Source organism: Pieris rapae, chromosome 4 (assembly GCF_905147795.1).
Source record: "Pieris rapae chromosome 4, ilPieRapa1.1, whole genome shotgun sequence".
Lineage (NCBI taxonomy): Eukaryota > Metazoa > Arthropoda > Insecta > Lepidoptera > Pieridae > Pieris > Pieris rapae.
This window is the reverse complement of record NC_059512.1, coordinates 10,074,204-10,098,218: the sequence shown is the minus strand read 5'-3', so window position 1 is coordinate 10,098,218 and position 24,015 is coordinate 10,074,204. Positions and strand designations below refer to the sequence as shown.

Below are 24,015 nucleotides of genomic sequence, written 5' to 3'. Positions count from 1 at the left end.
GAAAGTTTCTACCACTTATATAAACTGTCTATGTATTGTGACATCACAATGCGAAATTCGTTACATACTGAATATGGCAGAGTTAATTCTAAAAGCTGAATATTAAAGCATTCCGTATTGATTCTTTGTTTGATCGGTTTTTTTTGGGCTATCGGTATATATATATATTCACACACACACACAGGTCACAGATCTGGCGGATCTCTTGGTAGATTGGCTATTAGGAGTCCTATGCATAAAGAAAAAAAATCTTGGCGTAAACACTCTGCAACTCCAAATAGCGATTTCAACCTTAACATAACACTATTTAAAAATTGTATCCAAAAACATACTATCTTAACCAATTAGAAATTACTCAAGAAGACTGCCTTCTGGACCGGACGCAACATGAATAAAACTGTATATATGTATATTTCTTTTTGTTTTATGTATGTCAAAGAGATGTGAAGAAATTAATAAAGACTACAATATAATTCTGGATGACTTATAACTGAAGTTAGAAGTTCATTGACCCCAGGTTAACGAACGAAAATTGGAAAAGTTTAATAATCTAAAAAATACGCCAAATTAATTACGTATATTTTTTATGTTATAGGAAACAAAAGAGCTGGAAGCTATTCTGATGGTGATACCGCCGCCCGTGGTCACTTACATTGTCAGCATGCCGCTAGTGCGTTGTTGTTGAATAGTCTTTTCAATTTTATTTTTTTCTACTTACACACACAATAATATTAGTATAATTAACACTTCATGATTACGTTATTACAATTTCTATTGAGATAGTGTTATCAGAAATCGATACACATCCATGCTATAGAAATTTTCGGTCAACGGCTTCAGAAGAGAAAATGACAAACATTTACATATTACGTAATACGTCAAACGGTGTAGTGCCATTTCTAACATAAAAACCAACGGTAATGGTGCAGCATTGCAAATTTAAATTGACGTCATAAATGTATATAAGATAATATATTTTTTTTATTTATAGGCCGATAACGCACTCGCGAGCACTCTGGCATAGAGACGGTTCATGCGCAGCGGTATCACTTAACATCAGGTGCCTGCCTATTTGCCCTTTCTTCTATAAAACTATAATTTTTAAGCAGAGCTTTATTAGAGAGAGACAGACTAATTATTTGTTACCAACCTTCTGTTCTCCAATAGAAAAATTAAATTTATTTATTTATGGATTCCATACCAGTGTCAGTCCATTATCCGAAACACTTGTCAGAAATGGACGATTCAATTCGTTTCAACTTTAAACAGGCTATTTAATTACGTATATTTATAAATAAATCTTGCTCAGAATTCGGCTTAATATATAATACAGGTACTATCAATGTTCTTCACCATCGAAACCAGACATCCTGTTGGAAGGCAACAGAGCCTGATTCCTTTATATTTTCCACATCATCGCATATAAACAATACTAATACTTGTGAACTTTTGCTTAGGGTAACTCTGTCAACAAAAATGTGTATTTGCGTACAAATTTAAAACAATTATTCAGTTGCAACGTATTAAAGTAAAATGTATCTTAGATATTGAAATTCTGATACTCGACATATATCTTTACAAATATTTTATTTATTTGTTCTACAGATACACATATTCATATTATAAAAGAAAAGGCTAAGATAATATACAAAGCCAAAATACAGATTAGATTGATATACAAAATATAAAAACTGAAGTAAACTACTAACTTAATATTTTTAAAGAAAAACATAAATTATTCCTATTGTCAAAGTCTTCCTTTTTTGTTTATACTTAAATATTACATAAAATAATAATATAATTATTTCAAGCCATTCAATATAGGAAACGAACAAGAAAACAGTTCCTATTTAAATGAATCAAAAACCGTTCCTTATATCATATATATATATTATTGAAGCTTATATATTTAGGCCACTCTCTCTGTATCTGGATTAGGTCTTCATACTCGCATGACTTGCCAAACGTCATGCAAGGTCATACGGAGACCAGCCCATGACAACATCGAGTAACAGTGAAATTAATCTAAAATAAAACATTTGTGTTTTAAGGAAGTCGCATGTCCCAGCCTAAATTCATTTAAAATAAAACAACATAATAAAACAACGAAACAATCCGTGAACATAATGGCCTACCCATCATAACTTTCACCTTGTTTTTTGTATCAAACTGTATTACGAACCGTGACAAAAGCCGTGACAGTATATTTGATGGTAAAAGATATAAACGTTTTGATTCTTTCACGAAATGAGAGTAATATAACATTGGCTAATATAATATTATAATTAGACATGATAAAGCTGAAAATTGTGTTTGTTTAATTTTGTTTATTAATATGAACGTTCATAGATGTACAGTTACCTAATTATAAAAAAATAATTGATTTAATTTGAACGCAATCAAGAACTACAGATTCGAATTTAATAATTGAGTTGGATGGTCCATTTAGGAAAGCTGCCGCAATCTAGATTCGACCGAATTAACTTGAACAAAAGCTCTGGGCACACGTACTTAGTAATAATATCACCGTTAAGAATAAAAATTATATAATCCAACCAAAATTCCAAACCAATCCCAAACAAAAACTTATTATCATAACATTAATGAATCAGCCGTTATGTGGAACGACAAATACACCTAATTAGTAAATAAACGGACTTGCTATAATGATTCATCAGTTCATTACTTATATGGACACTGAGTCATGGCTAGTATAATCTTATGGTATTATTCAGAAACGTTACGCCATAGACGACAATTTTTGTGTCGCCATTGTATAAGAGTTATTAGGGTCTACCTATATATCCTGGATTATTTAAAATACGAAACCACAATCATTTTTAATTAGTTGGTTTTTATTGCTTAAAATCTTAAAGAATGGCATATAAATATACTTTTCTACGCCTCTGAGGGTATTTACAAAAAAAGAAATACCCTCCATGTTCAAAACTTTTTGGTCTTACTACTTTGGTGACTGTATAACACAAATACAGTTTACAAAAATGTGTATATATACCGAACACAACGTTAAAATACAAATGAAGGCAATACGAGGTATAAGACATGGCACTAACCTCCAAATATTTCCTTGTGACATGTATCGATTGAACCAACCACGCCTACGCTACATCTAGATACATATATAGAATGAATTCCATAAATTATTACATTCTTTATCAAATTAAAGAAGCCTGGCAATGGATTAAGGTCTTAACCTCTTGCCCTATGGCCTGGTTATTATAAACCAGTTATAACACAGTTGCTCACCAATATATATTATATATATATATATAGAATATAAATAATTGTGCCAGAAAATTCCATTATGATCTAGGAAAAGTGTTTGAATAATCACGTACAACACAGTATTTTAATACATTACCTTTACTACGAAACTATTATAAAAATGTTCATAATATGTCATGTTTCCGCAGCAATTCGACTTCCTCGCGAAAAGAGCGCACCGATTCTTAAAATACCGGCAGTTAACGCCCGCTGGCATTGAGTGCCCATGGGCGACGGTATCGCTAATCTAAGAGCGCGGCCACAAGATGCGTTACCGGTGCGGTGCGGCGCCGGAGATATACATATAAATGCCTATACTGTTTAAGTGAGTATTGTTTAAAATTACTTTAAGTATTAATTTAAGAACATTGAAATTTTCAATACTCAAATTACCGGCACTTGCTAATTATCGTTGTAAAAAAACATCACATTAACATACATAAATTAATACTGGGTTAATTACTCTCCTGTTAAAGTTTTTCAGATATTTACGACTACGTGTAGATAACTATATCTATTAATATTATATTATTATTACTAAAGCCTTTGGATACTGCTTAATCTGCTTAGAAACCATTTTAAAAGATTTATGACGTGTACATTTTACAAACCGCGGTACATATTTCATTACCATTCGCCATAGTAAGCGTTAAATGGACACAGTTGAAAAATCTAGTGAGCATAATCTATAGAGAGAAACTCTGTACTTCATGGTTGAAATTGCATACATTTAAATTATTACTAGCGGATCCGACAGACGTTGTCCTGTCTACACGTCTTTAATTTCAAAATTTCAATTTTTAATAAGCCATTTTGATGAAAATTATTATTCAAATGTTATGACAATATCTATCTATCCAGCACATGGTCACACACGATATAACACAATGACAACAAAACTTTTTTTAAATTTCGGGACAGACTAAAATTAAAATTCGAATATTATTTAAAATTTGACACTGCGATGGTAGCGCCGTCTGTCGGATCCAATGTAAAACATTCCAAAATCAACAACTAATAAATTGAAAATTAATTAAAAAAAACATTGTCCAGCGGACAAAATTGTGAATCTAAACCATTCCCAGATCCCCTTGAACACACACAAAAAATTTCGTCTAAATCGGTCCAGTCGTTTAGGAGGAGTTCAGTCACATACACACGCACACAAGAAATATATATATTAAGATGTATTTATAATACTTTTATAAAGAAAATTTACATTTAGGCTACTATTGCAGGTGGTCGAAATAAGGCCAGATGCATTGGCAGAAAAATTAGTACGGCACTAATTAAATTAGTCCCGCACGAACAGTACTAATTAGACAAGCAAGTTTTCATCCGTCAACACATCTGCATTATTCGACAGTAAAAGAACGAGAAAAAATGGCGCGTTTTCTCCTACTGATCTAGTCCAATCACAGACAAAGTGACCCTTGGAACAAAAGACAAAACGAAACGCGCGTTTCATTTGTTTGTGATTGGTCAACAATATTTCTAGTAATAATATTACGTCTGATATTTACGTCATTCTTACTCATGCGTTTAATATCCAGTATATAATAATATGAGAAATATCAGCAAATCTATATATATATATATAGTATGCAAGTCGGTGCCAGTAGCGCTGACGTATTACAAGGCTAAATACATATCCGGAAACCCACATGACATTTTACTTTTCGTATTTCCTTTCATGTCTTTGATATAGTATTTTTAACACACGCCGACGACTTCACGATGTTCTCCTTCACCGTTCGAGTGAATATTGAATGCGCACATAGAAAGTTCATAGTTACACAGTCGGGGTTCGAACCTACAACCTCAGGGATAAGATTTGCACGCTGAAGGCACCAGGCGAACATTGCTGATTTAAATAAAGATATAAACACAGTTGATTTGCAAAAAAGGTTATTTTACAAACCTTAGCTTACTTACAAAAAAATACACGTGAAGTTGATAATCCAAGGATTTGTTTTGGTTCAAAATATCAAATTGCTTTGATGGAAATGTGTTTTTGCTATGCAAATTAACTTACTGATTACCTACGCAGCTGCCAGCTGGAACCAGTGCAGGATATACTTGATCCATCATGGATATTGCTATTTTTTAATAAATCATCTCTCAGCCTACTAAGTAACCAAAAAAATGTAATTGGGTTTAAAAAGTTTTTTTTTAATTTACACAAAAGCAAGCAAGCTGAACAGAACTTAATTACAATTGGATAATATTGACTATTAACACTTTCAAGTTTCAATACAAACGACAAATGCGATGCAGCGAGGCATTGAAATCGGATGAATTTGCGGTAAACCTTGAAAATTATATTTTGAATGAATGTCAAGACTAGGTTTCGCATACCTAAAACATTTTTAAATTTTAAAGTGGCGACTGACATCAAATGTCAGTCACCACCTTAAAATGTTCTTTATATAGAGTGGCTTCATCTAGCGACTTTTATCCTTGAGGTAGTGGGTTCGATACCCCTGCACCACTGGACTTTTTGTATATACGCGTTTTGACATTCGCTGGTCGAATGGTTAGAATGGTCAAGGAAAACATCGTGAGGCAACCAGTTTGCCTTAGACCCAAGAAGTCCACGGCAAGACGAAAGTTGAATACGGTCAAACGGATGGAGCAGGTACTGAGGAGCTCCCGCCTAGAGGTGAGAAGAGTAGGAGTACTTCGCAAATTGCTGCTGAATTTGCCCTTTATTCTGCTGCAAGCGGTGGCCCAGAGTGAAGCACCATCTTGCATCGCTGAGCACATCAAGCTTCTTAGAGGCTAACTTAGCAAAATCCTTTGTTTTTAAGAAAGTGATTAAAGGAAGATCATCTGAAGGAGAAAACATTATTTATGTAACAGGGAGCAAAAACCTAAAGACAATTAAATTGCCAGATTTGCGTCGCCGGCCTTTAAAAGAAAAGAGCGCATAGAAAGTGCGTTTTTATACGATATATGTAAATTGCAAACTATTGCCTCATTTATATGCCATACTGCAGAATTTGCTCCGTTACTGTATAACTTTTAAAATAACACAGCTACAGGTAGAAAGTATACAAACTTATATTACGCTCAACAGAAAGGTACCAACTGTTACATCGATTACCAGTTCACAACAAAAACAGGTTTTCCGTGTGCAGTGGTTTAGTATTACGAGATTTTTTTCTTTATTGGACATTGTTCGACGAAACGGCTCCAAGTTTTAGCGCATTCCTCATGTTTAAAGTTTAAACTCTGAGAAACCATAAAATTATCATACATAGAAGCCAGTTCTTACTAATTCCAATGAAATTGTTTGATTTATCTAACATAAATTTCATTTTATTCTTAAAAAATTGCTTTGTCAAACAAATACACTAAAAATATAGCCAATGATGGAATAGATAATGTTTACAAAAGTAGTGTAAGTTTGGCTATGTTGTGTGATGGTGTGAAAGAGACAGTGAGAATACAGGTGATTTAGATATGGATTTCGATAGCTTACACAAGTCAAGGCCTTAATATTGGTCGTTGTATGCTCAGGCGCGATACAAAATTATACTAAAATAATCTCTCCATAACAGCGGATACCGAACCAGCAAATAATATGGGGGAATTTGGATTAGGTTAGGTTCGAGAGAAGAGATTTGTTTGAAGAAGAAGTTTCAAGAAATCAAGAATCATGTGCATATTCCAACTGCATTTACTTTACCCGCATATAACGAATACGTCACGCTTTACAAATACGACTTACACGTTATTAAAAATTAATTAATAATAATCGGATACTTTAGCCGTTCTCTGGATATCAATTAAATAAATTGATAAACAGTTGATGTAAATGGTTATATAAAACATAATATTATTGTTTTGATACTCGCGTCCTTATCGTGTCAAACTCAAATCGCGGTCGCTGGGACGACAGACATGACGTAAGTGTGGACTGCGCATGCGCCGCATTACAACAACTAAGTCCTTGAGGTTTCCCGTCAACAATCAACATTCCACGCGTCATGTATTGTCTACAAAATAAATATTAGTAACCAACCCGTACCAGTTATTAGACAAACCTAACACAACCTGTTCTACTGTTTATTAGCGCTCGACTATTGAACCGTATGTATCTGTTTTTTTTAAAACAGTTAACATCGGCTTCCTACAGACAGGACTAACGGTACACCGTACGTAAACAGCGCGTTTAGAGAAAGCGATGAAGATTTCAAGTCAGTGAAAGCCAGGGTTCCGTCCGCATCGCATCGAAGTAACGAATATAACCTCCAATGGCTTTGTATATCGCTACCGCGGTGATAAGCGCCGCCGCCACTATTTACTGGTACGTTAATAGGCATAAACCTATGAAACACATACTCAGTGAACTACGTTATGCTCTAGATATGCAAGGAGCAGGTGCTGGCGGATTAATCGACGATTGGGTTAGCGTCTGGCGAAACAAAATAACATTGCCAGATGCAAAAGGCAAGATTGCCGTTATAACTGGAGGCGCTCGCGGTATAGGAAGTGAAGTCGTTCGAGGAATGCTTAAAGCCAACATGATCGTAATAATGGGCGTGAGAAATATAGAGTCAGCGAAAAAACTTGCAAATTCTATGCAAAACGGAGATAAGTTACACGCTTTTCAACTGGATCTACAGTCATTGAAATCGGTAAAACATTTTGCTGAGAATGTCTTAAAGGAATTTCCTCAGATACATATACTAGTAAACAATGCAGGAATTATGTTTGGTGAATATAAATTAACTGAAGATGGATTTGAAAATCAACTTGCTGTCAATCATTTAAGTCATTTTTATTTGATACATCTGCTGTTGCCAGCACTAAAACGAGCAGGAACAATTGAAGAACCGTCAAGAGTGGTTAATGTAACATCATGTGGACATTTTCCAGGGAAAATATATTTTGATGACATTAATATGAAAGAACACTATGACACAACGGCTGCATATGCACAATCTAAATTAGCTCAGGTACTTTTAATTAAGTTATTAGGTATTTTCTTGTTTCTTATGTGACAATTATACTAATTGCATTGTTTCAGCTTATGACTGCCAGATATGTGAACAGTTTATTGGAAGACAAAGATGTTCCTGTAAAGTGCTATTCTGTACACCCAGGTATTGTTGATACAGAATTGTTTGAACACAGTAACTTTGGAAAGCTTCCCTGGGTCAGGCGGCTATTTTTTAAAACACCAGAAAAAGGTGCTATATCAATACTGTTTACCTGCTTTGACAGAGACATCATTAAGAAAGGAGGAATGTATATAAGTAACTGTAAAGAAGGCTTTAGTAACCGTTTTTCAAAAAATGAAATGCACCAGAAGGCATTATTTGATTTATCTTGTAACTTATTGGGAGTTGAAGCCAATAAATTTGGAAAATAAATTCAAAAATACCTTAGGTTGCATTTATTATATTAAGATATTCAATAACAATTTATGGTTACTATAAATAATCTACTTAAAGACTGTATCCAATACTTTATGATTTTTTTTAAAATAAATATAATGTTGAATAACAATGTGTGTTTTATTTTAAGATTTTAATACTTTAAACAAAGACTGCTTTATTAGATCAAAAAATGTAGGCTAGTTATGAAAATTTAATATAACTTGTTTTTAAATATTATTAGTATTTTGTAAAATATTTATTTCTTTAATTATTTAAAAAACTTACCTGCTAAAAAATCCTGAAAGTCCTTTTTTCTTCAATTTAGCATGTTCCGAATTGGTCAAATCAGGTAGTTCATCTTCTTTTGATCCACTTGAGCCAAGGGAGCATTCTGACAGACTTGAAATAGTGCTTGAGAATGAACCACCATCTTTACTCCGCTTATGTCCACTTACACTTCCACCCCATTGAAGAGTACTCTTTGGGGAATCACTAGTATCACTCTTCTCACAAGTTGATATTGAGAAATTTCCTTCATCACTGAAGCTACTTTTTTTACTTAATTTATCTACTTCCTCGTCTGCTACTGGTTTCTCAACCCTGGGGCTAACAAAATGTAGCTGTTTGGTAATAGGATTATAAGCAAGCTGGATATTGTCTAAGGCTTCGTTTAAACGTATTCCATTCTTCGGACAAGGTGATGACATTGTTGATTAAAAATTCGTATCAAACAAAATCCATACTTCACAAAACTTCATCACTTAAACGGTTTTTTGAAAACATTATTAAATAATAAACGCGTTTTTTTATTCGAATCACTTAATGTTTGAAACAACTCACAATTAAAAACAACAAAGTGTAAAGACTAATTTAGAAAGCAACAAATTCCTTATCGTTTGAAACACTAAACAATTTATTAATTAGAGACAGATATATAATTTACACTATTCTACACTACAATTTAAATGTTTATGAAAATAAATATTCTCTAAAAACGAATTTTACAAATTAAAAGTGAAACTACACACCCAACGCTGGGTCTTTCCATTGTAAATAAAAATAATCTGATTTAGGCATGAAAATGTCTGTCCTTTATGGCATTTAATGCACTGTCAGCTGTCATTTCCGATTCTCACTTGATAGTAACATAGACGTTTCGACCGAAATTACATTGACATTTTGTCTATAAAGTATAAACTGTAGACAAAATATGTTTGCATCGCCGTGCATAGAATAAAACTGTACTGGGTTGCTCGGTGCTTCAACTATTGCTTTTAACATTTTAAGTATCAAGGGTACTACCGGGACTAAAAAAACGTAGTAAAATCGCATTGGGAATTGTTTATTCAGCTTACATTATTTATTAAACCTTTCACTATATACAAAACACTGACCAAGTAAAAGTTTACTCATCAAAAACAGCAATTGAAATTATTTTCATAACAGCTAAACTATATAACAAAATTTTTAATTTAATAAGTTAAGGTATTTAGTAACATATATTTTAAGTGTGATCTTTGTCAACATCAGTTTTCAGAAATTCTTCATATTGCTTCTCAGTCATTAGATTATTTAATTGTTCTGGTTTTGAAAGTTTAAGTTTAAATAGCCATCCTTTATCATAGTAAGAACTATTTATAAGCCCAGGTTTCTTTTCAACCTCCTTATTCTTCTCTGTAACAGTACCACTGACTGGAGAGTATATTTCACTAGCAGCTTTAACACTTTCTAGAGCCCCACATTCATCACCAGCATTTAATTGCATTCCCGGATCAGGTAACTGGGCAAACACAACATCACCAAGAGATTCTTGAGCATATTTACTTATTCCTACTGTTCCAATATTTTCTTTGTCAACAAGAACCCATTCATGACGATCTGAGTACTTTTTTTCTGCATTAGTACTGTATTTACAGCTGCTGATTTTACAAAACACCTGCCTAACACTCGGTTGAGGAATAAATCTCTGTGATATTAACTGTTTTGAAACTTGATAAAGGCATCTTTGGAGTGTCATTATTCCTGAAAACAATAAATCCTTTAAAATTTAAGTATGGCACTTACTTCTCTTAATACTTTCTTACATACTTTGTAAAAAAATGTATTAACATATAAATTATTTGAACATGCTCACCAGACCTAGTGAGATTTAGTTTCTGCACTTAGACTTCTAAGTATGGAAACTGAGTTCACCAAATTATTTAAATACCTACAGGCTATTTAATTTAAAAATAAGACATTATGATACAACACTCTTAAATGAAAATTCTTAGATAAGTGTGTACTAAAACTGAGTTTGAATGCTGATAATGAAGACAAGTTAAGATAATAATGAACTCTGAACTACACAAACATGATAAGGTGCAAGTCTCAACTCTCAAACTTAAAATATTGATATCTGTGTTATCCTGAGTCATTGACCAAACTCAAAATTGAATGTTAAAATTAATATTTTTCTTTTAAGAAATATATTTATATGTATATATTAAATTTATGTAACATAGATGAAATAATACAATTTTCATTAAATATATATAATAATAATAATTAAACAAAACGATTAATTATTTCATGTAATACCTACTATAATTCAATATTCGTGCACAACATAAATAATTAAATGTTGTTTAATATTCATATGCAAGATGTTAAAACTAACCCTATTTCTTGCCATATTTCGTTCAGAAATATCAAGAACGGAAGATTAAAACAAATATAAAATAAAATAAATTATGTTACAAACCTTTCTCATTTAGAATTCCATAGAAATTTAAGAAATAATATAAGTAATGTTAATAAATCAATAACTTATATCATAAAAAAATGTACTCATCACAAATTACTTTATCTGTGGACAGTGGATTGTATTGTATATTGGCAGCTTAGTTATTAATTTTGCAATTATGAAAATTAAATGTATAGGATTGGGCTAGAAATGTTTTTTCTATCTCGAATCGCGGTGCCCTGTCCAATTTTATGGATAGTTATTGATTGTATCGTTTTCAACACCGTTCAAAAAAACATGATTTCAAAACATGATGTCAATTTTTGATTAATAATTTGAAATATTCAAGTTTATCTTGCTTTTTATACCAAGTCTAAGATTCTCTATGTGACATAAGAACATTTTAGACATTTAGACATAATATCATTTATTATAAACAAAACACACACACATAAATACACAACACAGCAGTAATCAAAGAGAAAAAATTAAATAAAAGATATAAAGAGAGGTAAATTATTTTTTTCCTTTTCCCCTTCGGCCCGTCTCAAGTATATATTGCGTGTGTGCTGTGGCTGTAAATGGCCCTGGCTCAGCATTATGCTGAGGAGCAGAGTGTTCCACAGCGCTGGTCATTCTGCCAGAGACCACATCAGCTAGTTTAGAACAAAACTTTTGTCATATTTTAGAAAACCGTCAGAAACCACGCTATGTTTCGTATCATTCAGACAGTTAGACTAAGTTTTACATTTAAATTCGTTTTCAATAGTTGAAAGTGTTATGGCTTCTGAGGCTGAATGCTGTATCTAAATAATGCTGTACTACAGTATTCACAACCTGAAGCCAGGCAGTTGCCTGCATCGTACCAGGGCCGAAAAATTATCGTACATGGATAAAAATTATCGTACAAGTCAGGAAAATGGATAAAATACTTTTAAAAATCATATGGAACGTGACAATAATATGTTGGAAATGATTTATTGTTTAAATCTTGTAAACTTGTATTTTTTAAATTGAAAAAATAATAATACAAATTAAATGTTCGACGTATAGCAAGACCTGAGCTGGGAGTGGACGAGGGCACTTCGAGTGTGATGAACGTGCCTACATTTCAAATTTATAATTCGAATTGATTAACAGTAACAACCAATGAAAGGATTGCGCCATGAAGCAACAGCATATGATCCTAGTAAAACAATGGGCCAATAGATGGCACTTACACTAAGAAACTGTAATTATTATTGGGCTGTGTAATCATCAAACTTTTCATGAGCACGGAAATTATCGTACAATCTGCGTACGATAGCCGCGTACCATCGTACATCGTACGTAGCTATGAAATTATCATACATGTACGATAATTATCGTACGGTTGTGAACACTTGTAAATACTAAATATCACAAATGAAATATTTGTGCTGAAAAATTTATCATAAAGCAACAGAAATAAACATAGATGATAGAATAGAATATTTTTAAACCCTATTTGAACACAGTTGATATTTGATATATATTATATCGTATACATATATATTCTGTGTTCAGAATGGAGCCGAAAGTCATATCGTCATATCGTCTTGGTGTAACGTCATCCTTTTATAATATGTCAAAAAAAACGTCATTGTTCGTCTAGCCATGACTGAAAGATGTCAAAAAGAATTTTTAAGGAAAATTCGTAATCAAAATTTTATTATTTTCGCAGGAATTCTTGTTGGTTTATTAGCTGTTTTATATTATTACAGGTATTTTGACATATTATAAATATTTTTGTAAAGTGTAACGTGTAGCAATCATTTATTATGAATTTTTCAGATTACACTTAATCACAATATTAGTGAGCTATGGACTGGGATGTTTGGCTTGTTATTATAGCTTAACGACAAATGTTTTACGAAACTGTGCGGAACAATTTACGTGCCATTTTATTAAAAAATCTCCAAAGAATAATGAAGCTTCAAAGCAGGTAATAAGTTTTGAAAAAAATTAACTTGATATTTTGCTTATTATGAAAACCTCGATATGCAATGATTGTGACTAATTAACAGTAGCTTATGAATATATTATTTGGTATTTATCATCTTCAATTAATCATTAGTTGTTTTTATTAATAATTAGAAAACTGATAAGTAAAACTACTTATTGTTTTAATTATTTCAATGTACTTATTATGAATTCAAGAAAATAAACAATTTACAGTATAAATATAATTTAACATCATAATTTTTTATAGGGCTGTATTACATGTGGGTCTCGGGATTGCAATCGTCATGATCCTCAGATATCTGCCGAGCCATGGAGAGGGTTACAAATACATAAACAATTGGATCAAGCCATAGAAGATGTGAGTTTTTAAATTTTCATTTACCAATACTAATGAAAAATTTCTTCTAATAAAATATAAAAGTAATATTGAAGGACTAACATATTTAAGATATTGTAATAATCTAATAATTGGTATATTTACAGTTTTACAATACAATTTTAGAACAATTCATAAATGCCTGGTATACCAAGATAACTTTACAACCATTCTTTGTGGATGAGTTAAGGTATCAGCTCAGATATGCTTCTGCCTCACTACTGAGGAGAGCTTTGAAAGTAAGTTTATAATGTATTAATAATGTCATATTAAGTATGTACTAACTCATACAATGCAGTATGATTTGAATAAACCGTTTTTTTACATAATATTTTATTACATATATGTATTTACAAATTAACATCATATATTGATTGTTGTTTAATATGAGGTTTTTTACTAATTTCTTTGAAAGAAACTAGAGCATAATTAAGAACACCAGAATACTTAAGTTGTAACATTTAGGTGTTTATTTTTCAGATAAATTATGCTAAATTTATATCTGAACGTCTTGTGCCATGTGCTTTGAGGCACTACAGTGTAGTTACATCAGGTGTAAGGCCGTGTTTACATGTTGCGGCCAGTAATAGAAATGCAGAGTTAAGATACTTGCGTTGTATGACAGAGGCCTTATTGCCCTATTTGCTGAGAAATAATGAAATACAGAATTCGTAAGTTGGATTGTAATTAATATTTCTTAAGTTTTAATGCTATTATAAGTCCAATTTTAAATATTCTAACATTTAAACATAATATATACCAACATTACCTTGATGGCTGGATCTTCCATTTCCCTTAAAGGATGGCAATGCACCCACTAAAAATGAGTGTCTATGAGCTGTGATGACTGCCTTTTTGGGTGTCCTGCAGTCTCGTTTGCCCCCCTAATATATTATATAAAAATAAAAATAAAGGTATAGATAGAGATAATACAAATTAAATTATTAGGTAAAGCAAAAATGAAGTACTAAAGAAATTTTCTTGCTTACAGAGTATTTAAAGTATTAATTCGCGAAATTTTTGCTGGGTGGGTCCTTTTATCACTCACAGATGTACTGGCGGACCCTTATATACTCAACACATTGATAATTTTAGCCACTGGCAACGAAACTATGGCGCCGTTGCCAGCTACACCTAATTACAAAGTGAGTAAATACATTGTAATTAGATAACGAGTCTTTAAAATGTAAAATGTAATATGATTTGTAAATTTTATGATACACACCGTAATGTGTCCGGTGACAGATGCATCATCTTTTCATTGGTGACATAGGAGCAGATGGACAAATCAAATTCTAATTTATCAATTGTATAGTCTATGAATGTTTACTTTCCTACTTAAGTTGTTCAGTCGGCACATTTCAATGAAAATTATTTTTTTAACCTTTTTCAAAAACAGTGTTGTCCAATATAGTATGATTTTAAATGTAACTTTGGTAATTTTAGGTAGATTTTTTAGAAACATTCGTACGCCAGACGGAGTCCGTTTACGCTAAGCGTCCGCGTTTATTGCGTATAGAGTTGGAATTACTGGTTCAAGAACCAGATCACTTTTACGCTTTCATGCAACACTTGAAGACAAGTGGGACTATACATGTGCTGCACTTCTATAAAGATATCAGTAAGGCCTATTTGATACATAATCCGTTATTAATTATAACTAATAGGTAATTTTGTTTTGCTAAAAAATATATTTTAGAAAAGATAAGCTTGACTATTGCCATAAAAAAAATATAAAAAAGACAGCTTGTAACATATACTGTAATTATAGCACTATGATGCAGTGAACTTTAGTAAATAATTAGTAATTTGTTTTTTTTTTATTTATTAAGAAAGATTTACAGCTTAAAAGAATTACTAACTTACTAAATATATTTTTTTTACGACAATTGACAACATGATTTATTAAAATCTTTACATATAGTTACTTAAGTATAAAAATTAACTAGGTTAATAACTGTTTACTTATAGATATTTAATTTCGAATTTTTTTACATAAGGATACGTCCTGTGCGTAAGGCGTTCCACAATAACTAATGAAATTGTGCAAAATATTTTATGAAATGGCATTTTTTTTTAATTAACTTAAGTAAATCAAGTGAAAATTACAATACACCTAAGTAGAAATAAGAGAAGTCAAAATTTATCTGTCATTTGTCATTGACACAATGATATTAAAAGGAATTGCAACAAAAATTTTTACATAAAATCATAAACATTGAATCACATATAAATTATTTAATTCTTACGTTAAATAATTTTTCAGAATCATTTCAAATAAGAATCCTGAATCCGGATTTGTCCGCGAAAGAGCAAGCGCAACTTCATCTGGAGGCGAAAGAGCTGTATCTCCGGTATATTGCCGTCTCGCTCCCGTGCGTGTCTCTCCCCGATGCGTTAGAGAGAGAGCTAAGGGATTTGCTCGATACGGGCGTCGATTGTGTTAAACGGTACGTTATGTAATGTTTTAATGTGTAATTATTATTTCTGAAGTCGTAGGTTCGATGTCCGGCTGTGCACCAATGGACTTCCTATCTATGTGCGCATTTGGCATTCGCTGGAACAGTGAAGGAAAACATCGTGAGGAAACCGGCTTGCCTTCATCATCATTGCCTATTAGATTGACATATGATTGAAAATGATACAGAATTCTGAGGCCCAGACCTAAATAGTGCAGTCCCAATGTATTTTTAATTATTAGAAGAGTGGAAATCCTGTTGGGTTTATATTTGACATAATTTAACGTTTTTGGTGGGCCAAAATTGTAACATGGGTCAGAATGCTTGGATTTATTTGGGAAAGAGGGGCAAAATGATCGTTCTACAGGACGCCCACAAATGACAGTGTATTCTATTGTCTTTGATATCTAAATAATATACAGTATAAATATAAATATTAATTATTATATCACAGGTTCTTACCTAGTTTGGAAACCAGTCTCCCAATACCGTCACAACTGTATTATTAATTATTATTGTTAATGTTATATGGGAGAAAAATAAGTAAATAATAATTATTATTATTTGTTGAGTTATGCGTCGAAAAGACTTTTAATCAAGTCTTTTCGACGTGTTTAATTCGTCGTGATAATATATTACTTTGTTTGTTGGTATTTCAGTTTACAAACAAGTCGAGCGTTGTACCAAGCGGCGCATCAGTCTCACGCGATGTTGGAGAAGGTCCTCATGCCCAAGTTTTTGCACAGTGAAGAGGTATTATATATTCCAGAATCCAGCATCGCCTTGATGGAAATATTCCACGGTCCAATTCACAAGCGATTTCTTTTGCTAACGAACTGTGGTCTACTTTATGAGGTCTTCTCTAGGAGATACGTCATATTGTATAAAGAGCACATTTCTCCATTAAAGGCCGGCAACGCATCCACTGAAATGGGTGTCCACGCTGCTCTGTTTGGGCATCCCGTAGGCTCGTTTGCCTCTTATCCAATAAAAAAATAGATTAAGCAACTGTACCTTTGGTATGTTTTAACTGACTACAAAAAAGGAGGTCGTCTAGTTTGTAATTATATAAAATTTGAAAACTATTTCATTTAATTTAATATCGAAATAAATATAGCGACTGACAAAATTTCATCAAAATCAATTTAGTAATTTTTGAATTAGCACGCATTGATGGAGGCATTTTTATATATAAAATATTATAAAAAGGAGTGCCCCTAGAACCCTTGGTCTCATAATCAGCCTTTTGTGCCTGACACGCCGTGTAAGTATATCTTATATTTTTTTTAGTATTCATTATTTTAGGTTTAAAAATATGAAATTTGTTTCAGTTCTACAGATTATTAATTGGACCAAGAATTCCCACGGGATATCACAAACAATTGACGAAAAGGTACATACACAATATCTTGATGTTTCTATATGACCAAAAAACAGCATATTTCTCCCTCAAAGGCCGGCATTACACCCACGAAAATGGGCGTCCTATAAAAACTACAACGACTAAACGATCACATCAACCAATAGCGTGAATTTTTTCTCGATCTCCCTTTCTCATTCTCTCGCAATCCATCTCAATCGCTCTCTCCCTTTTCTTCGACATAAACGCTGCACATCTTCGTGACGTTGCATCCGTAATAATACATCAATAAAAAATTTGATGATTATTTAAATTATTCTTATCCTTGGGATTGATTTGTTCAAACAATCAGTTTAGATTAAAAAGAGTGGCGGAGAGTTTCTTGCCAGTTCTTCTTGCCCGCTCTACGCCCTTGACTTGCGAACTGGTGGTAAATGTAAATTTAGAATCGATTTATTGTGTACTGTATGAATCAAGTAATTTTGATCAAAGAGTTTTATTTATTTGAACGTTAAAGAGAATTTGGAACTGCCATCGAACTTAAATATTTAATTTTTAACGTTTCAGATCTCAAGAGAAGTCTGTGAAACTGGGCACCAAAATTCGCAACGTACTTCGCTCGCAGAATGATGGACAGATCCTGGAGTCGAGCTTACCTGATGATGGACTGGAGAATGTTGATATTTTGAAGTATTTTGATTCTCTGGCTACAGAAGACTCGCTCGGTGACCAGGATCTTAGCACTTATAAGGTGGTGCTGACTAATGTTGAGACTAGGCTGGTGAGTTTTGTTAATTATAAAGCGTTTTTATATTGGTCTTATATTTAAAAAATAAATAAAAATGTGTACATGTGAAGTTAGAAGAGAAACTTCTTTATAACCCGATTTTTAGAAAAATGATCTACTATAGGCAACTTTACAGGAATTGGTAAAATAGATAAAGTTTCTGCATGTTTGTCCCCTGTCCAATAAAAATAAACTAAGATTATTACAGAATTTCATTAATTGTAATAGAACTGTTACTATCATTGATATCGTTATTATATATTGTTGCTATTTATGGATTTGAAAAAAGCTTCGAATCAAAGCTTGTCCCTAAAACTAGAAAAAATGATGCGTAACTGAAAAATGTGACGGTAATTATTTTTCCAACCGATAAAGAAAAGTCTCGCTTCAAAAACATGTTAGGTCAGGGGCTCAGATTTCTGTGTTACATGATGGCAATAGGTGATCAGCCTCCTGTGTCTGAAATAAGCCGTCAACCTGGATTTTCTTTTTGGAATGTTAAATTCGCCCATAGACAGAAAGTCCATTTGTGCCCAACCGGCACAATATTTACCTTGTCTCTTTTCATCACTGCGTAAACACTTCGATAGAAAGAGACAATAATACTTTAGGCATAGGTTTTATCAATAAAGTTCATTGTGTGACAATTGACATGACATTGAATGATTGACAATTGAAATTTTATTTGAATTAAAAAAATAACCATCTTTAGTGTGTGTTCTACATGAATTATCTAGTTATAAAATAGGTACTTTACAGTATAAAATTTAATTTAACTGTAATTTATGTCAAACTGGTATTTTATTAGCGATTAAATCGGTTATTACAGCAAGCCCCGCCCCGTCGCGGCCCAGTAAGAGTATTCAGAGTCGCAGTACATCAGATGAGACCGGGAGAAACTGCGAATTTCTTCACTGTGGACAGAACTGAACATGACTTCCACTTATTGAGGAGTAAACTGCAGGAGTTCCATGGAGACAGACTGCTGGCGCATCTACCTTTACCTTCTAGAAGGTAACTCAATCAAATAACACGAATTATATCTCCGAATTGGTTTTCTAATCTACAGAGGCCTTACTACGTATCAGGCCCGCTGCACATACGCACTCATTCACACACTCACTCGTTCACTCAATTTTAATGTGTAACACTAATTTTTTTTACTGTTTTAAACATATACCATGTACTACGGAATAATTTTTTATACACAACATTCACAATATGTGATTTTCATCACAACCCTGTTGTCATAAGTTTTTATTATTATTATTATATAGTAAATAATACTATACTAAAGATATAACCAAAGATGGATGACATAATATACAAACAAAAAAGACAAAAAATCTATAATATTATTAAATACCTTCAACAAAGTTATTACTCATTCGGCTCTCTGTGTGTGTGTGTGAGAGAGAGAGAGAGAGAGATGGTGTGAAAGTGAGGATGTTCTCTTTTTTTAGAACAGGAGGCAAGCGGCCAGGAGGCTCTCTTGATGTTAAGTGATATCGCCGTCCATGGACAGATAATGCCAGAGTGCTTGCGTCGTCGGCCTTTTAAGAATTGGTACGCTGTTTTGAAAGACCCTAGGCTAGTTGCCTCAGAAACTGCTGACGGACGTCGAGGTGATACGGGCGGAATTTCGTATCCGGCCTTGACGTCCGATGGTGAAACTAAGTATAACGAACGTATACGTATACGTATAAGCGTACAAACATCTTGAGGAATTATTTTTAAATTTTAGAGACAACAGCCCGCTAGAGACACTGAGATACAAATATGAAGATTTCCTTCAACGAATTCTCCAAATAACACTTCTGCAGACGAGCGAATTGTTGTATCTATTTCTGACTGTGGACACGGATTTCTCGCTCGTGGTCCAGGCTTCGACTCTCAACGTGGGCACGGATTTGGGGAACATTTATCAGTCGGTCGCGCATCGGCTGAGAAAGGAGAAGGGGCAGCATTTGGAGAGTTTTTTGAGGAATTTTCTCATTTCGTCGGACAAGGAGCGTTATCAGGCGCTGTAAGTATTCTGTTATCTTTTATTGTATGTTTATTACGCGATTTTCTAGTGGATACAAGGGCCTGGGACTAGTGTTGGGAAGGGTATTTTTAATTAATTTGCTATATTTGTTTTAAAATAAATGTTGTTTGATGTTTTGCTTTTTTTAAAAAAAAGTACCGACAGTTTTTTACGCCGGCTTTTTCTCTCGGCCTACACCCTCTGTCTTCTTTGCCGATGAGTAGGGATGCCTCAGTTTCAAATTAAATGACGTGGAATAAGTGATATCTTGATGATCTTTAGTTCTAAAATAAACAAATTTAATTTTATTTTTATGTATACCGTCTATTGCATTAGGAAATTTATTATTTTGCAAAGAGCAAAAAATTTTTTCCCTCAACGTAAACAATTGTATGATTTTCTTAGTCTGTTTTCTATATTATTAATAAATTCTTCTTATAGTGCCATCTCCTTTCTTTAGAGATCGTCATGGCTAAATTTGGATGCCGCTCTTCAAAACAAAGACTTGGTGCTTTGACCAAACCATTCTCTAAAGTTTTTCGAAACAAACAAACTTTTCCTTTGCAGAAAACAAGGCACCCGTGATGTGGAAGAGGCGCAGGAAGTGAACGAAAACGTATCGGAAGTGGTGGTTCGGAAACGTAACGGGCGTAATATTAAAAACCGGACTTTTGGGAATAATTTCGACGTTCGGCCTCAACTCTCGGATCGGGATATGGTTTATCAGCAGAATGTGGTTGGGTTCACACAATGTCTTATGTATATATGTGAGTTAAACTTCTTTTTTTTATTTATATCCTCTTAAACATGGGCTAAATGAGCCGGGTTTGTTACCATGGTAACGACAGTTGTTTTTGTAAGGGCAACCGAAGTGCTATCTATAGTCCACCTTGTTTTATTAAGGATATATTTTATGGGATTTAAACAGGTTTGTTTACTATTCCTGCTAAAGCTATCGGATCAGTACAGTAATCCTATAACACGGTCGATTGGTTTCGCGTTGTGGAAGTAGTGTCGCATAACGCTTTTGTAGGACCTCATATACAGCGTTATATGCAAACAATTCACGTTTACCACGATTCTTCAAAGGGGATTTAAATCATATATAGTATGTTATGAACAAAATATATAGCAAATAAATTTCTCATTACAGAAATGATACATGTCACAGTACAGAAATATAACGTACAAATCTCGCGTTATAACGCCATATATGGTGATTAGCCCGTGTTATACGAGGGACTAATATCGCGTAATATGACTATGCGTAACCATTTTTTTTTTCGTTACGGAATTTCTCGATTCAGTCGCCACCTTAAAATCTTAAGCTTAAAAATATTTTATATTATAAAACTCGATTAATTATTTAATTTCAGTAATAAAAGTAATAAAAACGCGCAGCTTCTTACTGGGTGTGGTTGGCAATGTACTCTCCATATCCCGTGATCTCGTGGACAGAGCATTTTGCTTTGCGCTGAATAGAAGCCTCTCCGACTTGCTGAGTGAGAGGAGGCTCGCTCATCTGATACGATTGGGGCATGGTGAGTTGTTCTCTATATTGTTTTTATCATAATACTCTCTCTCTCTATCTCTCCTATACTAACCGTTATAGTCCATCTACGTTCCCTGGGGAACCGTGAGTATATGGGCCAAGAAAGTAGCTTAGTGGAGCGGGTTCTCGCGAGTGCGTTGCCGGCCTTTTAATGTAACAGGAGGCAAACGAATGGAGGCTCCTTTGATGTTAAGTGACACCACCGCTCATGGATGCTCTCGACGTCAGTGGGCCCGCGAGTGCGTTGCCGGCCTTTTTAAGTAACTGGAGGCTCCTTTGGTGTTAAGTGACACCACCGCTCATAGGTGCTCTCGACGTCAGTGGGCCCGCGAGTGCGTTGTCGGCCTTTTTATGTAACAGGGCAAATGAAAGCAGGCTCATTTGATGTTAAGTGACACCACCGCTCATGGATGCTCTCGACGTCAGTGGGCCCGCGAGTGCGTTGCCGGCCTTTTTATGTAACAGGGCAAACGAAAGGAGGCTCCTTTGATGTTAAGTGACACCACCGCTCATAGATGCTCTCGACGTCAGTGGGCTCGCGAGTGCGTTGCCGGCCTTTTTATGTAACGGCAAACGAAAGGAGGCTCATTTGATGTTTAGTGATACCATCGCTCATAGATGCTCTCGACGTCAGTGGGCCCGCGAGTGCGTTGCCGGCCTTTTTATGTAACAGTAGGCAAACGAATGGAGGCTCATTTGGTGTTAAGCGATACCATGTACACCAATATATATTTCTTTTCAGGTATACTTTTCAGTAAGCGCACATCACCAAGAAACGATGCAGTGAAACAACGCTTCACGGCCAGATCACGAGTGGAGTCCGCGATCTGCCCATGCGCAACCTTCGCCTTGGGCCCAGGGCTGCCTCGCGCTGCGCTCAACGCATTTGACATTTTGCAGAATCCGTTGCTTAACAAACAGGTTCAATATTATATTATTCAAATAAAAACTCTCATTAGACGAGAATAGATATTTTTCTTTATATGTTGATAGGAGTCGACATACCAATACTTTAAATGCCGGCAACGCACTTGCGAGCCTTCTGGCAATATGAACATCAGGTTCGCCTCCTGCCGTTTGCATCCAAACATAAAAAAAAGTGCGTGCGTACAAAGTACTTCTTTAGTACGACCGAATTGCCATCTAAAGTTCTAATAGTTCGTTTAGCAGTTACTACTAAGGAATACATCAACCAATGGCGTGTATTTTTTCTCGATCTCTCTAAGTCTCTTTCTCAATCTTTCTCACTGCAGCCTCTCCCTCTCGCTCTTGTACATGCTACGTTCGCTCTATCTTTCTCACTCTCTCAATCGGTCTCTCCCTTTCCTTCGACAAAAACGCTGCACATCTTCGTGACGTATCAACAATATCATATCTCTTGTTTCAGCTGGTGTACAACCTGTTGGACCTGTGCGTACTGGAGCTGTTCCCCGAACTACGGAGTGAGAGCAGATGAGTGTCAAGTGAATCCAGAAGACATCGTTCGGTGTATTTGTGAATTCCACGTGAACCAAACGTATTTAATTGTAAATAAATATATTTTACTATGTATTTTTTCGGATAGTCTGACGTGATTAATATTCTGTATGAGCCAAATAAATTATTTTCATATTATCGAAGATTGAGTTTTATTAACATATTACTAAGAAACCAATGGGAAGGAGAAGAGGGAGTTATAGAAGCTGAACAATCATTCATGGAGGTAACATAATGTACACTTATAAACGTCAAAAAAGAAATATACATTGAATGCTTCTAATGTTATATTAACTGCCAGTTCTCAAATCAAGGGCGTAAACGTAAGAGAAGAACTGGCAATAAACTCTCCACTCGTTTTAATCGACAAGTTAATAATTATAAAATAAATTTAAAACAAAGATTTGTCCTCTATCAGCAGATGCATGGTGAAATAGGAACACGAGTAAAGAAAAGGCAACGGACTTTTGGTTTAAAAATAATTTATTAAAATGAACAGAGTGACAGCACTTAATTTAGAACTAAACAATAATCAACTTAATATCTATTTCCTCGCCGATTTATACATTAAAAATTACTTACTAAGTATTCGCTGTTGC

The 24,015-nt window shown here is 33.9% G+C and overlaps 4 protein-coding genes across 8 annotated transcripts in view; 2 read left to right on the top strand and 2 right to left on the bottom strand.

Annotated features, from left to right (window-relative positions):
- LOC123690726 (TBC1 domain family member 14-like) overlaps window positions 1-9,890 on the bottom strand; it is a 34,902-nt gene extending 25,012 nt beyond the window's left edge. Inside the window, exon 1 of the mRNA XM_045634800.1 lies at window positions 8,958-9,890. Coding sequence (XP_045490756.1) covers window positions 8,958-9,379 — 422 coding nt within the window. The 5' untranslated portion in view covers window positions 9,380-9,890. The remainder of the gene's footprint in view (window positions 1-8,957) is intronic.
- Window positions 7,167-8,802, top strand: LOC123690727 (retinol dehydrogenase 11-like). Its single transcript, XM_045634801.1, has 2 exons — window positions 7,167-8,249; window positions 8,321-8,802. Exons 1-2 carry the CDS (start codon window positions 7,545-7,547, stop codon window positions 8,663-8,665), a joined length of 1,050 nt encoding a protein of 349 aa, XP_045490757.1. The 5' UTR covers window positions 7,167-7,544; the 3' UTR covers window positions 8,666-8,802.
- A 103-nt stretch (window positions 9,891-9,993) lies between the features above and the next one.
- On the bottom strand, window positions 9,994-11,532 carry LOC110995401 (glycine cleavage system H protein, mitochondrial). 5 transcript variants are annotated; one of them, XM_022262560.2, is made up of 2 exons: window positions 11,416-11,532; window positions 9,994-10,694 (listed from the first exon to the last, which is right to left on the bottom strand). In XM_022262560.2, exon 2 carries the CDS (start codon window positions 10,687-10,689, stop codon window positions 10,177-10,179), a length of 513 nt encoding a protein of 170 aa, XP_022118252.2. In that variant the 5' UTR covers window positions 10,690-10,694; window positions 11,416-11,532; the 3' UTR covers window positions 9,994-10,176. The 5 variants fall into 5 exon arrangements, with proteins under 5 accessions (XP_022118252.2, XP_022118251.2, XP_022118253.2 ...); XM_022262559.2 differs by lacking the exon at window positions 11,416-11,532 and adding an exon at window positions 11,257-11,368; XM_022262561.2 differs by lacking the exon at window positions 11,416-11,532 and adding an exon at window positions 11,253-11,342.
- A 1,473-nt stretch (window positions 11,533-13,005) lies between these two features.
- On the top strand, window positions 13,006-23,559 carry LOC110995406 (sorting nexin-14). The gene is made up of 17 exons (XM_045627966.1): window positions 13,006-13,139; window positions 13,210-13,360; window positions 13,628-13,738; window positions 13,864-13,995; window positions 14,237-14,427; window positions 14,748-14,901; window positions 15,203-15,377; window positions 16,023-16,206; window positions 16,875-16,968; window positions 17,547-17,608; window positions 18,143-18,356; window positions 19,192-19,376; window positions 20,107-20,388; window positions 20,956-21,155; window positions 21,765-21,929; window positions 22,683-22,861; window positions 23,328-23,559. Exons 1-17 carry the CDS (start codon window positions 13,033-13,035, stop codon window positions 23,394-23,396), a joined length of 2,655 nt encoding a protein of 884 aa, XP_045483922.1. The 5' UTR covers window positions 13,006-13,032; the 3' UTR covers window positions 23,397-23,559.
- The last annotated feature ends 456 nt before the right edge of the window (window positions 23,560-24,015 follow it).

Bases quoted from the DNA above. Each gene is read 5' to 3' on its own strand.
- LOC110995406 (XM_045627966.1), top strand. From the start codon at position 13,033: ATGACTGAAAGATGTCAAAAAGAATTTTTAAGGAAAATTCGTAATCAA. The intron at 16,207-16,874 runs GTACGTTATGTA...TTGGTATTTCAG, and splicing joins GGCGTCGATTGTGTTAAACG to TTTACAAACAAGTCGAGCGT. The intron at 19,377-20,106 runs GTAACTCAATCA...TTTAAATTTTAG, and splicing joins CTACCTTTACCTTCTAGAAG to AGACAACAGCCCGCTAGAGA.
- LOC110995401 (XM_022262560.2), bottom strand. From the start codon at position 10,689: ATGACACTCCAAAGATGCCTTTATCAAGTTTCAAAACAGTTAATATCA.
- LOC123690727 (XM_045634801.1), top strand. From the start codon at position 7,545: ATGGCTTTGTATATCGCTACCGCGGTGATAAGCGCCGCCGCCACTATT. The intron at 8,250-8,320 runs GTACTTTTAATT...GCATTGTTTCAG, and splicing joins CACAATCTAAATTAGCTCAG to CTTATGACTGCCAGATATGT.